The sequence below is a fragment of the Elgaria multicarinata genome, chromosome 1 (genome assembly GCF_023053635.1).
Source record: "Elgaria multicarinata webbii isolate HBS135686 ecotype San Diego chromosome 1, rElgMul1.1.pri, whole genome shotgun sequence".
In the NCBI taxonomy this organism is placed as follows: Eukaryota; Metazoa; Chordata; class Lepidosauria; order Squamata; family Anguidae; genus Elgaria; species Elgaria multicarinata.
Genome location: NC_086171.1, coordinates 202,933,770 through 202,946,658, shown reverse-complemented (window position 1 = coordinate 202,946,658; position 12,889 = coordinate 202,933,770). Strand labels below are relative to the sequence as shown.

Below are 12,889 nucleotides of genomic sequence, written 5' to 3'. Positions count from 1 at the left end.
CAAACTTCTCCTTTAAAAACTGCGGGCGCCGCCAGGGATCGGCAGCCGCAGCGCCCGTCTAGCCTGCAGCGTCTCGCCGTCGCCCTGGTGCGGCTATGCCCGTCGCGCCCTGCTACTCGCCGGCCCTCTTCCTGGTGCTGCTGCTCGGCGCTTGCGTCTCCCAGCCGGTTGCTGCCGCCGCCGGCCTCTACTTCAAAGAAGGGCAAAGCTGCCACCGGCCGCTGCTGCGCCAACCTCCCGGGCTCAGGTAAGGCAGCGCCCCCACGCCACCCCGCTCCAGGTTGCAGAGCCACGCGCGCCCTGCTGGATGAGAACCCGGCAGACCAAGGTTTCGGGCAGGGGAGGGCAGAAAGTCGCGCTCCAGGAGTTTGTGGACTTCCGCTCCCAGCATTCCTGACCATTGGCCATGCTGGCAGGGGCTTCTGGGAGTTGAAGTCCCAAATACCTGGAGCTCTGCCTCTTGCCCACCCCTGGTTTAAATCTTCTGGATTTGTAAAAACGTTGCTGGCTTCCAAGCCGTAACAGGACATGAAACGCACACAGGAGCACCTCAGCGCGCCGCCTGACTCGGGGCTTTACTATATATCCAAGTTTTCACAATGTCTGAGGGCAATGACAAAAGGCATCTGGTGAGAACAGTGTGGGTCAGGGAGTGAGGGAGGGGTGTGTGAGAGAGTTCTCCCTGCGATTGATAGAGCCTTTTAAAAAGTCTCATGAGGAAACTTCCTCAAAATCACAGCCTTGTGGTTTAACAACAACACAGACAAAGAGGAATGAACTACATTGCATTAGATTTCTACTCTCCAAACTCTATCCACAACCATGCTCCCCAGAAGTAAGGTGCTCTGCTTGCTCCTGAGTAAAGGTGCACAGGATTACCCCCCAGCTAACCCTCCGATACTTGTAACCTCTGGTTCTGTGGTAGGAAGAGTGAAGGTGGCTTGGGATCTCCTCTGCAGATATCCAAATGCTTGTAAACGTGGTGCGAAGAGTGTTGGGGAGATGGACTCCTTGTGGCAAATGGCCTTAGTGGTGCGATATCAGACCTCTGGAAGGCTCAGACCTCTGCGAAGAGACACTTCTTTCACAATCCCAGGTGGCCAGGAGGTAGAAGAACTTGCAGATTTTACAGGCGCAAGTTAGCCAACTGCCCCTTGCTTCAGAAGAAGTGAAATTACTATTTTGAGAGGCAGAAATGTGTGTGCATGTGCACAGTGTAACTGTAGATGCTTCGCCATCAGTAGATTAACCTTTTCGAAGGATCCCTCTTGGCAGGGCCTAGGCTATCTCATGTCAAGAGACCCATTATAACAGTGTGCCCAAACACACTGCTTAGTTTGTTTGCTTTCCTTCTAGGAATTAATGGCCACCTCCGTTGAGAAGAGGGACTAAGATTCCTTCCTGGTTTGGTCAACTAGTCTGTGATAAAGAGACATGGCATCCAGGAACTCCCCCTTCTTTTCCCATTTGCTGCTGGGCTGATCATTTATTTATTTCACATCTATCCTGCATTTCTTCCAAGGAACTCAAGACAGCATATTGGTTCTATCTCCTCCCTCTTTAACCTCACAACAACCCTGTGAGGTAGGTTAGGTTGAGAGAAGTTATTTATTTATTTATTTATTTATTTATTGCATTTCTATACCACCCAATAGCCAAAGCTCTCTGGGTGATTCCCAAAAATCAAAAGCATAAAGTACAATTTAAAATATAAAACTTAAACAACCATGTAAAAGCACAATGTAAAAACACAATATTGAAGTACAATATCAAATACCACCAGAATAAAAGGGAGCAGCAATACAAAGATTTAAAATTCAGATATAAAGCAGGAAAGTTAAAAGGCTAAGATGATAACATGTTAAAATACTGGGGAAATAAAAAGGTCTTCAACTGGTGTTGAAAAGAGTGTAATGTAGGTGCCAGGTGAACCTCTCTGGGGAGCTCGTTCCACAGCCAAGTTGACTGGCCCAAGAGCTTCATGGCTGAATGGGGTCTCCCCAGGCCTAATTGGACACTCTAACCACTACACTACATTGGCTCTGTTAGGTCTTAATGTACATTCTAGAACAGGCCTGCCCAGCTTGTAACCTGCCAAACCAAAAGCAGTTTGCCAGCTGTGCATGATGGCCCCAAAACAGAAGAAGAGCCCTGCTAGATCAATGCAGAAGTCCACCTTCTTTAGCATCCTGCATACCACGGGGCAAGTGATATGTGGAGCCCACATCCAGGGCTGTAGCCCTCTGCAGCTGTTACTTGTCAGCATCTGAAAGTCAGAACCATATGACTAATAATAATAATAATAATAATAATAATAATAATAATAATAAATTTATTTCTTACCCGCCTCTCCCTTTAGATCGAGGCGGGGAACAACATTAGAACAGGAATCAATACATCTTAAAAAATCATGATTTGACATTGATCTGGATAGGCCTGCCGGAAAAGGCTAGTCTTTAAAGCTGCCTTAAAATCACACATAGAGTTAATTTTACAAATCTCCTCCGGCAGGCCGTTCCACAATCTGGGGGCGACAGAAGAAAAGGTCCTCTGGGAAACTGATGTCAGCCTAGTTTTAGCTGACTGAAGTAAGTTCACCCCAGAGGACCTGAGTGTGCAGGGCGGACTGTATGGGAGAAGGCGATCCCGCAGGATCGTAGTAGCCCTTGACAGCCTTATCCATCCCCCATAAATTTACCTAATCCCATTATACCATGACCCCTAATCCTACAAAAAAAACCCAGAAGGCTGTCAAGTGCCTGGCAGCCTGGAATATTCAACTGTTTCTTTCAGTTTGGTGGGTTACAGGTTAAGAGGATCTCCTTCAGAGCCATATCCATATCCAGTGGAAATCCTGCAACAACATTGAGACCTGAAAGAGGCCTGTAAATTCCACACTGGACCTCCCCTCAAGGGTCTTCTTTTTATAGGATGCTCCTCAAGGGAGGAGGTGAGCAGCCATTATTCCTGGCATGCCTGTTTCGGAAGGAAGTCCGAAGTCCTAGGAGGCTGCCTTATATCGAGTCAGACCATGGGTCCATCTAGTCCAGTATTGTTGACACTGACTAGCCGCAGCTCCAGGGTTGCAGGCAGGGTTATTTCCTAGCCCTACCTGGAGAAGCTGGAGATCGAACCTGGGTCCTTCCACATGCAAAGGATGCCGTGTCCCCTCCTAGCTCATTGCTAGGAACTCATGTGATTGCCAATCAAGCAGAAAATTTGAGAAACCGTGGAAAATATTATTTCCTCTTCTGAGACGATGGGGAAAATATTAACTTGCTCTCCTTCCTGCCCTTTCTGCCCACTGCAACAGAACCTACCCTCGTCCGCATGAATATTTGGACATCTCTGCACTGCCCAAGAGCTGGGATTGGCGAAATGTCAATGGAGTCAATTATGTGAGCGCCACGCGCAACCAGCACATCCCAAAGTATTGTGGGTCGTGTTGGGCTTATGGTAGCACCAGCGCCCTAGCAGGTAAGTGGACCTGCCATCCAGGAAACATTCACTGTCTCTAAATGTGTGTGTGTGTGTGTGTGTGTGAGAGAGAGAGAGAGAGAGAGATTCCTAGTGATTGCAGCTAACAATCATTAATAGCTCTGTTCTTAATGGCTGGTATCCAGTGGAGGCTGGTGACTCTGCTGTCAGTGGGGCGGTGAATCCACTCCGGGTTTCAGTCAGAAGCATCTTGGATAGCTCCTTTAGAGATCTGATTGGTGTTGAATGAAACCTGGAGTGGATTCACCACCCCACTGTCATCGGAGCCACCATCCTCTGCAGTTTGGATCTCAAATTTCTGGATGGGGTTGCAGTCCCTCTGAAATATCAGGTTTACAGTTTGGGGGTACTCTTAGATCCATCTCTGTTGCTGGAGCCCCAAGTGGCTGCAGCGACTCAGCATACCTTTACTAGCTTTGCCTGGTTCGCCAGCTATGGCCTCTCCTGGACAGGGATAGCTTGGCCACGGTGGTACAGACATTAGTAACCTCAAGGCTGGATTACTACAACGTGCTCTATGTGGGGCTGCCCTTGAAGCTGCTCCGGAAGCTGGAGCTAGTGCAGAATGCAGCATCTTGGCTGTTGTCAGGAGCTGCCCCTTTCCAGCATGTAACTCCTTTGCTGAGGGAACTGCACTGGCTGCCTATTCGCTACCAGGCCAGGTTTAAGGTTCTAGTAGTAGTGAACAAAGCCCTAAACAACTTGGGACCAGGATACCTGAGAGAACGCCTTCTCCCTTACCAACCTGCCCTGTCACTGAGGTCATGCTCCTGGTGGTTCCACATAAACCCATCCTCTGATTGGAGTCCACCAAGGGAAGAGCCTTCAGCATGGTCCCCCCCCCCCCCGTGGAATTCCCTGCCTCTGGAGGTCAGGCAGGCGCCAACTTTGTATTCCTTCCGGCACCATCTGAAAACGTTGTTATTCCAGGAAGCCATCCCTTAATGACCAGCCACGATTTTATTTGCACTTTGTTTCTTTAAAAACAAAGTGAAAATAATTTGTTTTCATTCTGTTTTTTTATTCTTTTGTTGTATTTATTCCCACTTCTCCATAAATAAATAAATAAATAAATAAATAAAAAACAAATGCTCCTCTGTTCATTCACATAAGGGCCAGTGGTGTAATGGCCTGCCAGGATGCAGCACCCACACTTTTTTTTTTATTAACAGGGGGGCTGATATCACCTGCCCCAGCCTTCCCTTTACAAAAAGCCTGTTCCTGGTGGAGATTAAAACTGCTAGAACTGATTGCCTGAATATTTAGACGCTCTTTGGAGGCAGGGCCATGGTGACTGTCACATGTCACAATGAGCTCCTATACACACTTCAGAATTTAACATTACACCACTAGCAAGGGCCCTCCGATTTTTACCAACTGCCTCCTTCACCAGCAGCCCCATTGTACAATATAACACACAATTCCCAATATTCCCCAACCCACAGGAACAGATTTTCTAGAATCCCAGAGGGGGGCTACAGAAGGAAGGGTGGAGGAGGGAAAACCCTATTCTGTGCATATTCATTCTGTTTCCTGCATGGTTGGTTGGTTGGCTGCCGCCCTTCACGAGAGCACTCCATGCTACAGGATTTTGTTCCAGATCACATTTGTTCTATTAGAACTATCATCTTTGGGAAAAAGTTTTCTGAGCTGCAGGATGCTGAAAGTCCCAGTCTACATCTTACACCTAATTGTTGGTTCTCTTCATTTCTCAGATCGCATCAACATCAAGAGGAAAGGAGCTTGGCCCTCTGCTTACCTCTCAGTTCAGCATGTGATTGACTGTGCTGAGGCTGGGACCTGCCATGGTGGAGACCACACAGGCGTATGGGAGTATGCCCATCACCACGGCATCCCAGATGAGACCTGCAACAATTACCAAGCTAAAGATCAAAGTGAGATGATGGGGGAAAGTATTGCCTGCATATCTCTTTATCTATCCATCTTCTAGCTATCCTTCTAGCTAAATCTCCCTCTATATTTGGCTACCTACGTACCTACTATATTTATACCCTGCATACGAACATAAGAAGAGCCCTGCTGGATCTGACCAAGGGTCCATCTTGTCCAGCACACTGTTCACACAGTGGCCAACAGCTGTAGACCAGCTGCACGTCAGCCCGATTGGATTCCAAAGAGACTTCTAATTAAAAGCCAAACAAACATGCAATATAGCTAGGGCTTTATTGACATGGTGGGGAACTTCTTCTGAACCCTGGTTGATACAGCCCAGGTTCCAGACTCCTCTGTAGAACAGGGGTGGGCAACTCATGGGCCATGCCCAGCATGCAGCCCCTCCTCCGCCACCTCCCTGTGTGACACCCGACTTTTTTTAAACTGGTAAAGATTTTTGATTTGCAGTTTGTCACAGAAAGAAATTCAGTGGCAAAGTGCTATGGAGGTTTAGAATGGAACGATTTAGCTTGAAAACAATCTAAATTTGTCCTTTCTAAGCCCTGGTAGTGGCTCCAAAGGCTAAGAATGGACAAATTTAGCTTGTTTTCAAGCTATATTTCTCCATTCTATGCCTCTGTAGTGATTTGCCACTGAATTTTTACAACAAACTGTTACTTTAGAAAAAAACAGTTTTGGAGGCTGGAGTGCGGCCTAAGACAGGGGCAAAATTGTTTCCTGGACTGTCCAAAGTTGCCCACTTCTGCTCTGAAAGGAGGGGCAGGATTGAGATAACACTATTTTAAAATTTATATATGCATAAATATATCTATTTGAACCCATCTATGGGACTTAGGTCAGTTGCAGATATATAAAAGTCTACATCCTAATTTGTTCAGTTTCCTGCTACAGCAGCCATTTCACAGAAAGTAAACTGATGATGTCATAGATAAGTATCTGCAAATGTGTGTAATGATTATGAAGTATTCTCAGAATCACTGTCATGGAGAATAGCGGTTTTGGAGGGATTAGAATAGATCCAAACATTCCATTTCTTCCTTTCTCCCCCCTAATATTGTGTAACCTTGCATATCCTTTGGATGAAACTAGACGTATTGCAAGAAATAGAGGAAGTCTAGAATAGCCCGGCCTGATTTCTACAAGCAGAATCCAGGGTGGGTAGCACTGCTTCCCTCGAAGGTTTTTGATGTTCAGGGGCCTGCTGACTGGGTCTGAGTCATTTTCAGGCTGTGTATGAAGTTACACAGCCATCCCTAAATGAAACAGAACCTCGATTGAATAAATCCGAAAGGACACTATTGCAAAATCTCATGTCATTGTTTTTAGCCGTTGGATAAAAGACAACTTTCTGAGTCAATCAAGTATTTCCACTGGTTTTGCAGAATGCAAGAAGTTTAACCAGTGCGGAACGTGCGTCACTTTCGAACAGTGTCATGTGATAAAGAACTACACCCTTTGGAAAGTTGCCGATTATGGCTACCTCAGCGGGCGAGAAAAAATGATGGCAGAAATCTATGCAAATGGACCCATCAGGTAAAGAAATGCAATCACCGGCACGTGCGTGGGGGTAACAACAAATAGAATAAATAGTTATTTCAAACAAACAACCTAAGTGATACAAACAAAAGGAAAGATCAGCAACTCTGCTCATGTGGTTTTAAACTTTGGAATGTTCCAGTTGATTAAGTCAGTATTATCTGGGAACGAGTTGGAGAACTTTGACCCTTACCCAACAACAGAGAATTTGAGCTCTTAAATCCATTCATTCAATAGCGATAGGCATGTCTCAACTTGTGTTGTGAATAGGAAGGCAGGTGACTAGCTCATGTCCTCATAGGAACTCATGTCCTCTTGCAGGAGATGGTAGATGATTAGGACCAGGGAGAGTCTGGCCCATCTTTTGTGTGTATCTGGCGGTGGTGGGGTTTGCGGACAATGGGTTTTAACATATAATCATAGAATAGCAGAGTTGGAAGGAGCCTACAAGGCCATCGAGTCCAAACCCTGCTCAATGCAGGAATCCACCCTAAAGCATCCCCGACAGATGCTTGTCCAGCTGCCTCTTGAAGGCCTCTAGTGTGGGAGAGCCCACAACCTCCCTAGGTAAGAATACATTACTGTATTCTCTGTAAGAATACATTACTGTAAGTGATAAATGTTACTCATAGGCATGTGCAGCACATTTTGTGAACCGCCCAGAGCGCTTCGGCTATTGGGCGGTATAGAAATGTAATAAATAAAATAAATAAATAAAATAAATAAATTTCATTAGGCTGTGCATCCAGGGATATATTTTTTAAAAGGTGAACATATATAGAATACTCAGTCATAAAGGGCATTATTTTTATTTATTTATTAAACACTGTAGACACTGATGCCCTACTCTGTGTTCAGCTTGCCTGACTATTGCAGGTGGGGTTGGGGGTGGGGGATGAGGAGACGCTCCTCAAGCCCCAGGCTTTGTGTTGACACTGGTCAGAGGAAGGGTTGATGAGGCGATATTAGCCTTCGGGGACCTTCTTCCTGGCCTCCTTGAAGTGTGGGTCCCAGCAGAGAGGCTCCTAGCGGAGAGATTCCTCTTCACTCCTGCTAACACAGCCTTTCTCAACCTGGGGCGCTCCAGATGTGTTGGACTGCATCTCCCAGAATGCCCCAGCCAGCAGAGCTGGCTGGGGCATTCTGGGAGTTGTAGTCCAACACATCTGGAGCGCCTCAGGTTGAGAAAGGCTGTGCTAACAGGAGCAATGATGCTCTTTTGGAGGCAGTGGTTCTTCGGCACGGGGGAAGAGCAGCCAGAAGGCAGCCAGAGGACCATTAACATTGCAGCTGGATCCCCCTCTGGATCCCTACTCAGTGGCCCCCTCAATTCAGCACTTATTGCTTGAGACATTAGGGTGTGCCTGGGCATACCCGGCACAACCCTTGAGCACACCTACTTATTACTAGAGACGAACCAGACCAATTTTGCTCATTTATTTTTTTAAAAAAAAACCTGAAGCTTGAGCAGTGTAGACGTGCAGAAAATTCTGAAACTTTGAAAAAGTTCTGCGCCAAACAGCACCTGATCTGACATCACGTTTTCAACCTGAAACTTATCAATGATCTTTTAAAAAAGAATGTGCCACACAGCACCTGATCTGACATCATGTGTTTTCAACCTCAAACTTCAAGAAATGCCAAATGATCTTTTTAAAAAGAATATCTATTTTTGTTTCGTTTTCACCTTTGACAGTTTATTTGTGTACCAGGTTTTGTTCATTTTTGTTTTTGTTTCCACATTTGAAAAAAAAAACACAGGATGCAGTGTTGCTTTTGTGTATCAGACCAATTAAGCGAATTTTTATTTATTTTTCTCAGACTATTAGCCCCATGGTGACACGGGGTTTACACTAGTTACCTACGAATGCTGTTTATGGAACTAGCTGAGGGAAAGAGGCCTTGGATAGCTGAATGAGCAAGTTGAAATAATCTTTGTCCCAACCTACTGAAGCGATTTTCTTTGATTGCTCACCAGGGCTTAAAGCGTTGTCATGGGATTGTGGCCTATGATTTTATGACTGTATTCAGAATAGACATTCAGAGTTGCTAGTTTCCAGTTGCATACTAAAAGTGTTCTGTTACTGTTTTTAATTCTTAAACAGTTGTGGGATCAGTGCCACTCCAAAACTGGATGAATATACTGGAGGACTTTATGCTGAATATTCCCCAGAGGCTATAATAAACCACATCGTCTCCGTTGCTGGCTGGGGGGTAGAAAATGGAACTGAATACTGGATTGTCCGGAATTCTTGGGGCGAGCCGTGGGTAAGAAGGGCAGAGTAACTGCAAACAAGATTTGTGTGTGTGTACCATGTATGTTTTAGGGATTTAGCTTAATTGGGACTAGGAGATTCCATTGAAGTGAATGAAGGTGGAGTTGGTTTCTCCACAAAATTTAGAGGAAGAGGAAAGATAGAAAAAGAATTTGGGTGTGACTTATACTTTCACGAGAGGTCTTGGTGTACAAAATTATGCATGGCGTGGAGAATGTGGATAGGGAGACATTTTTCTTCCTCTCTCAAAATATTAGAACCTGGGGACATCCCATGGAGCTGTTTGGTGGGAGATCCAGGACAAATAAGAGGAAGTACTTCTTCACACAGCGCATAGTTAAATTATGGAACTCACTACCACAAGATGTAGTGATGGCCATCACTCTGGATGGCTTCAAAAGGGGGTTGGATAAATTCCTGGAAGCGAAGGCTATCAATGGCTACTAGCCCTGGTGGTTGTGTGCTATCTCCAGTATTCGAGGCAGTAAGCCTGTGTTCACCAGTTGCTGGGGAACATGGGTGGGAGGGTGCTGTTGCACCACGTCCTGCTTTTTTGGTCCCTGGCTGAAGGCTGGTTGGCCACTGTGTGAACAGAGTGCTGGACTAGATGGACCCTTGGTCTGATCCAGCATCAGGGCTCTTCTTATGTTCTTTTGTTTTTGGCAAAATTTCATAATTGCAGGAGCAGATAGCAATGCAGGCAAATTCTAGGGGTTGAAAGTTTACAGAAGCAGTGATCTGTGTTTTAGCACACAAGGTGTGTTTACAGTGCTGTACACAAGGCACATGGAATTTGGGACCATGAGGCCACACTGCCCTCCCACAAGTGTATTGTAGCTGCCAAGTCTGGGAGGTAGACAAAAGCAGGGAGCAAAATAGGGATATGTATCAAGCCCTTGCTGAGCTACGGGGCTCAGCATTTGGCTTGATGGTCACCACTTGGGCTGCTCTGCTCTAGCCTGTAACATGACCCATGTCCCATTCTTGGAAGCTCAACTGCTGTGGATGGTGCACCCATGTTAACAGTGGCATAAAGAGAATGGAAGCCTCCCCTCCCACTACAGCAGCTGTTGAAAAAGAGTAGACACTTGACTCTAATAATCTGTCCAGAAAATGTTTGTTATTGGGAAGATTAAAAACATAATAAATAAATCAGGAACAGAAAGGAGATCATCCCAACACACTTGGAAAATCCCAGATGCTGGATGACTCGTTGTAGGTACAAACCCCACATGTGCAAAAAGAGCAACACAGTCTTTGCATCTATAAAAACTTGGTTCCTGATCCAGGAATCCGCACAACTTCTACATGTTGTGCGTAGAACATGTTCTACGCACTGCTGAACACATCAATATCATTGTCAGCTCTTACACATTGACTGCTTAAGAACATCAGGAGAGCCATGCTAGAGGAGACCAAGGATCCATCTACTCCAGCATTCTGTTCACACTGTGACCAACCAGCTATCATCACCAGACCCACAAGTAGGACATGAGTTTAACAGCACTCTCCAGCCCATGTTCCCCAGCACCTGGTATTCATAGGCATGCCGCCTTTGATACTGAAGGTAGCATATAGCCATCAGGACTAGTAACCATGGATAGGCTTCTCCTCCAGGAATTGTGTGTGTGCGCAAGTGTATAGGTGTGCACATGTATAAAGTGGAAGTACTTTGGTTCAGTCCCATCAGAGTTGATTAAAAAACTCAGCTGGTAAAAACACACACATACATCATGCAGTGCAGAAGCATTATATACATTCGAGATCAGTAACTCGCTGCCCCTGATCTTGTAAGGAGTGGTGCTTGGCCCCCACAGTGACCCTATGGAAAGGAGGACAGGGCCCCTGTATCTTTAACAGTTGCATAGAAAGGGGAATTTCAGCAGGTGTCACTTGTATGCATGCACCACCTGGTGAAATTCCCTCTTCATCACAGCAGTTAAAGCTGCAGGAGCCCTGTCCTCTTTTGTATCTGGTCACACTAGTATAGCTCCTGCAGCTTTTAACTGTTTTGATGAAGAGGGAATTTCACCAGGTGCTGTATGCATACAAATGACCCCTGCTGAAATTCCTTTTTAATACAACTCTTAAACATACAGGAGCCCTGTCCTCCTTTCCATTCACCCTACCAAACTGACAACAGAGAGTGTGTAGGGAGTTGGCGCAGTAGCAATGGAAGTGGCCAGCAAACCATTTTAGTGGGTTGATGGTGGCTCATTACCCTACCTCCTCCTTACTCCCTTTCCATCATGGCTCTCCAGCAAAAATAAAATGTTGCTGATCAGGAGTTGCATGTATGTCCTTCCATAGCCTACTCCCAAATAATTCACACTACACCTTCCTGCATGCTTGGGGGCAGACCCAGAAGAATTGCCTTTGCTTTTTTTTCAACTTGCACATAATCAGCCATTGATGCATCAGCATTTTCAGGGTGGTGCCATAATAAGGAAAAGTAATTTCAACTTGTGCTCCTGATACCAATACCAATGCAAATTAACCTCTTTCAGGGAGAGCGCGGCTGGCTGAGAATTGTGACAAGCGCATATAAAGGAGGAAAAGGCGGAGACTACAACCTGGCTCTAGAAGAGAACTGTGCTTATGGAGACGCAGTACTCCCTTGAGTCTGCTGCTGGGGGCTTTTTTGTTGTTGTTGTTCTTCTGCTTTTGAAATGAAAGGGATTTGGAAAATACTTCCCCCCCCCTTCTTCTTAAAAAAGGGAAGGATCACTTTTCAGCAGTAACCTTTTGAGTGCAAAGCTGAAAATTACATTCCCATTGAGGGACACTATTGATTACAGAGAGAGAGACAGAGAGACAGAGATATTAATTATGCACTTGTTTATTTTCTGCTTGGAAGTTTTTGCTTTCATCAGTTATGATAGTGATAAGGAAATCTGAAAATGCCCCTGATGAAGCCCCTCAATTTGAGGTGAATAAATTGCTCAAACACACTCCTGACACTTTAGCCCCCACTTTCGTGCCTTTAAAAGCAACAAGATACAGAAAGCCCCAAGGCTGTCTTGATCTCTTGGAACACAGACTTGGAGACGGGCATCTAATCTAATTACCATCGAAATTACCATCTAATCGAAATTACCATGTAATCTAATCTAATTACCATCGAAAGCCCTCTGACTAGGTATTTCTGAAGGGTCAGAGCATACTCTAGAATTCCTATCTCTCCTTGAGGTGCTAATCAAAGAACAGAATGCAACATTTTGTACCAGTCACAGGCTGCCAAAATATGGCATTGTTTATGTAAGAATGGGTTTCTGTTTATGGAACATGTATGGGACTTGTGATCAGTCGGAGGAGGGAAAAGTATGACTTCATCAGAGCAACTTGGATGAAGTATAAAAGTATGCTGATGAGGATGATAGTTTTCGCCATCGGTTTGTACGGGGTGAGGGCTTTCTCTTATGCACATAGTTAATAAAGAACCTGTGTCTGGACCGGTTGTGAAGTCATTCCTTCCCTATCAAGTTAGGGGAATTTCCCTAACAATAGGATGTAAAATAATGGCTTTCCAGTTTACATGGATGTATGGACCCCAACTCAGATAAAGTTGGTTGGGTCAGATTAAACATGATTCTGAAAAACCCAGGAACAGCTTAACGGTGTGGCATTCCATGCAGCCTAGGATCTCCATCACACCAGCAATTTAT

General features: G+C 45.4%; 1 protein-coding gene across 1 annotated transcript; it reads left to right on the top strand.

Moving 5' to 3' along the window:
* The first annotated feature begins 79 nt into the window (after positions 1–79).
* Positions 80–12,621, top strand: LOC134394853 (cathepsin Z-like). Its single transcript, XM_063120625.1, has 6 exons — positions 80–247; positions 3,314–3,477; positions 5,214–5,393; positions 6,795–6,945; positions 9,054–9,216; positions 11,732–12,621. The coding sequence occupies exons 1-6, from the start codon at positions 96–98 to the stop codon at positions 11,843–11,845; spliced, it is 924 nt and encodes a 307-aa protein (XP_062976695.1). The 5' UTR covers positions 80–95; the 3' UTR covers positions 11,846–12,621.
* Positions 12,622–12,889: the final 268 nt, after the last annotated feature.

What these genes read in the sequence shown, in the direction of transcription:
- LOC134394853 (XM_063120625.1), top strand. Translation starts at nt 96, where the DNA reads ATGCCCGTCGCGCCCTGCTACTCGCCGGCCCTCTTCCTGGTGCTGCTG. An exon ending in TAGCACCAGCGCCCTAGCAG is followed by an intron (nt 3,478 to 5,213) that starts GTAAGTGGACCT and finishes TTCATTTCTCAG; the next exon opens with ATCGCATCAACATCAAGAGG. An exon ending in TATGCAAATGGACCCATCAG is followed by an intron (nt 6,946 to 9,053) that starts GTAAAGAAATGC and finishes ATTCTTAAACAG; the next exon opens with TTGTGGGATCAGTGCCACTC.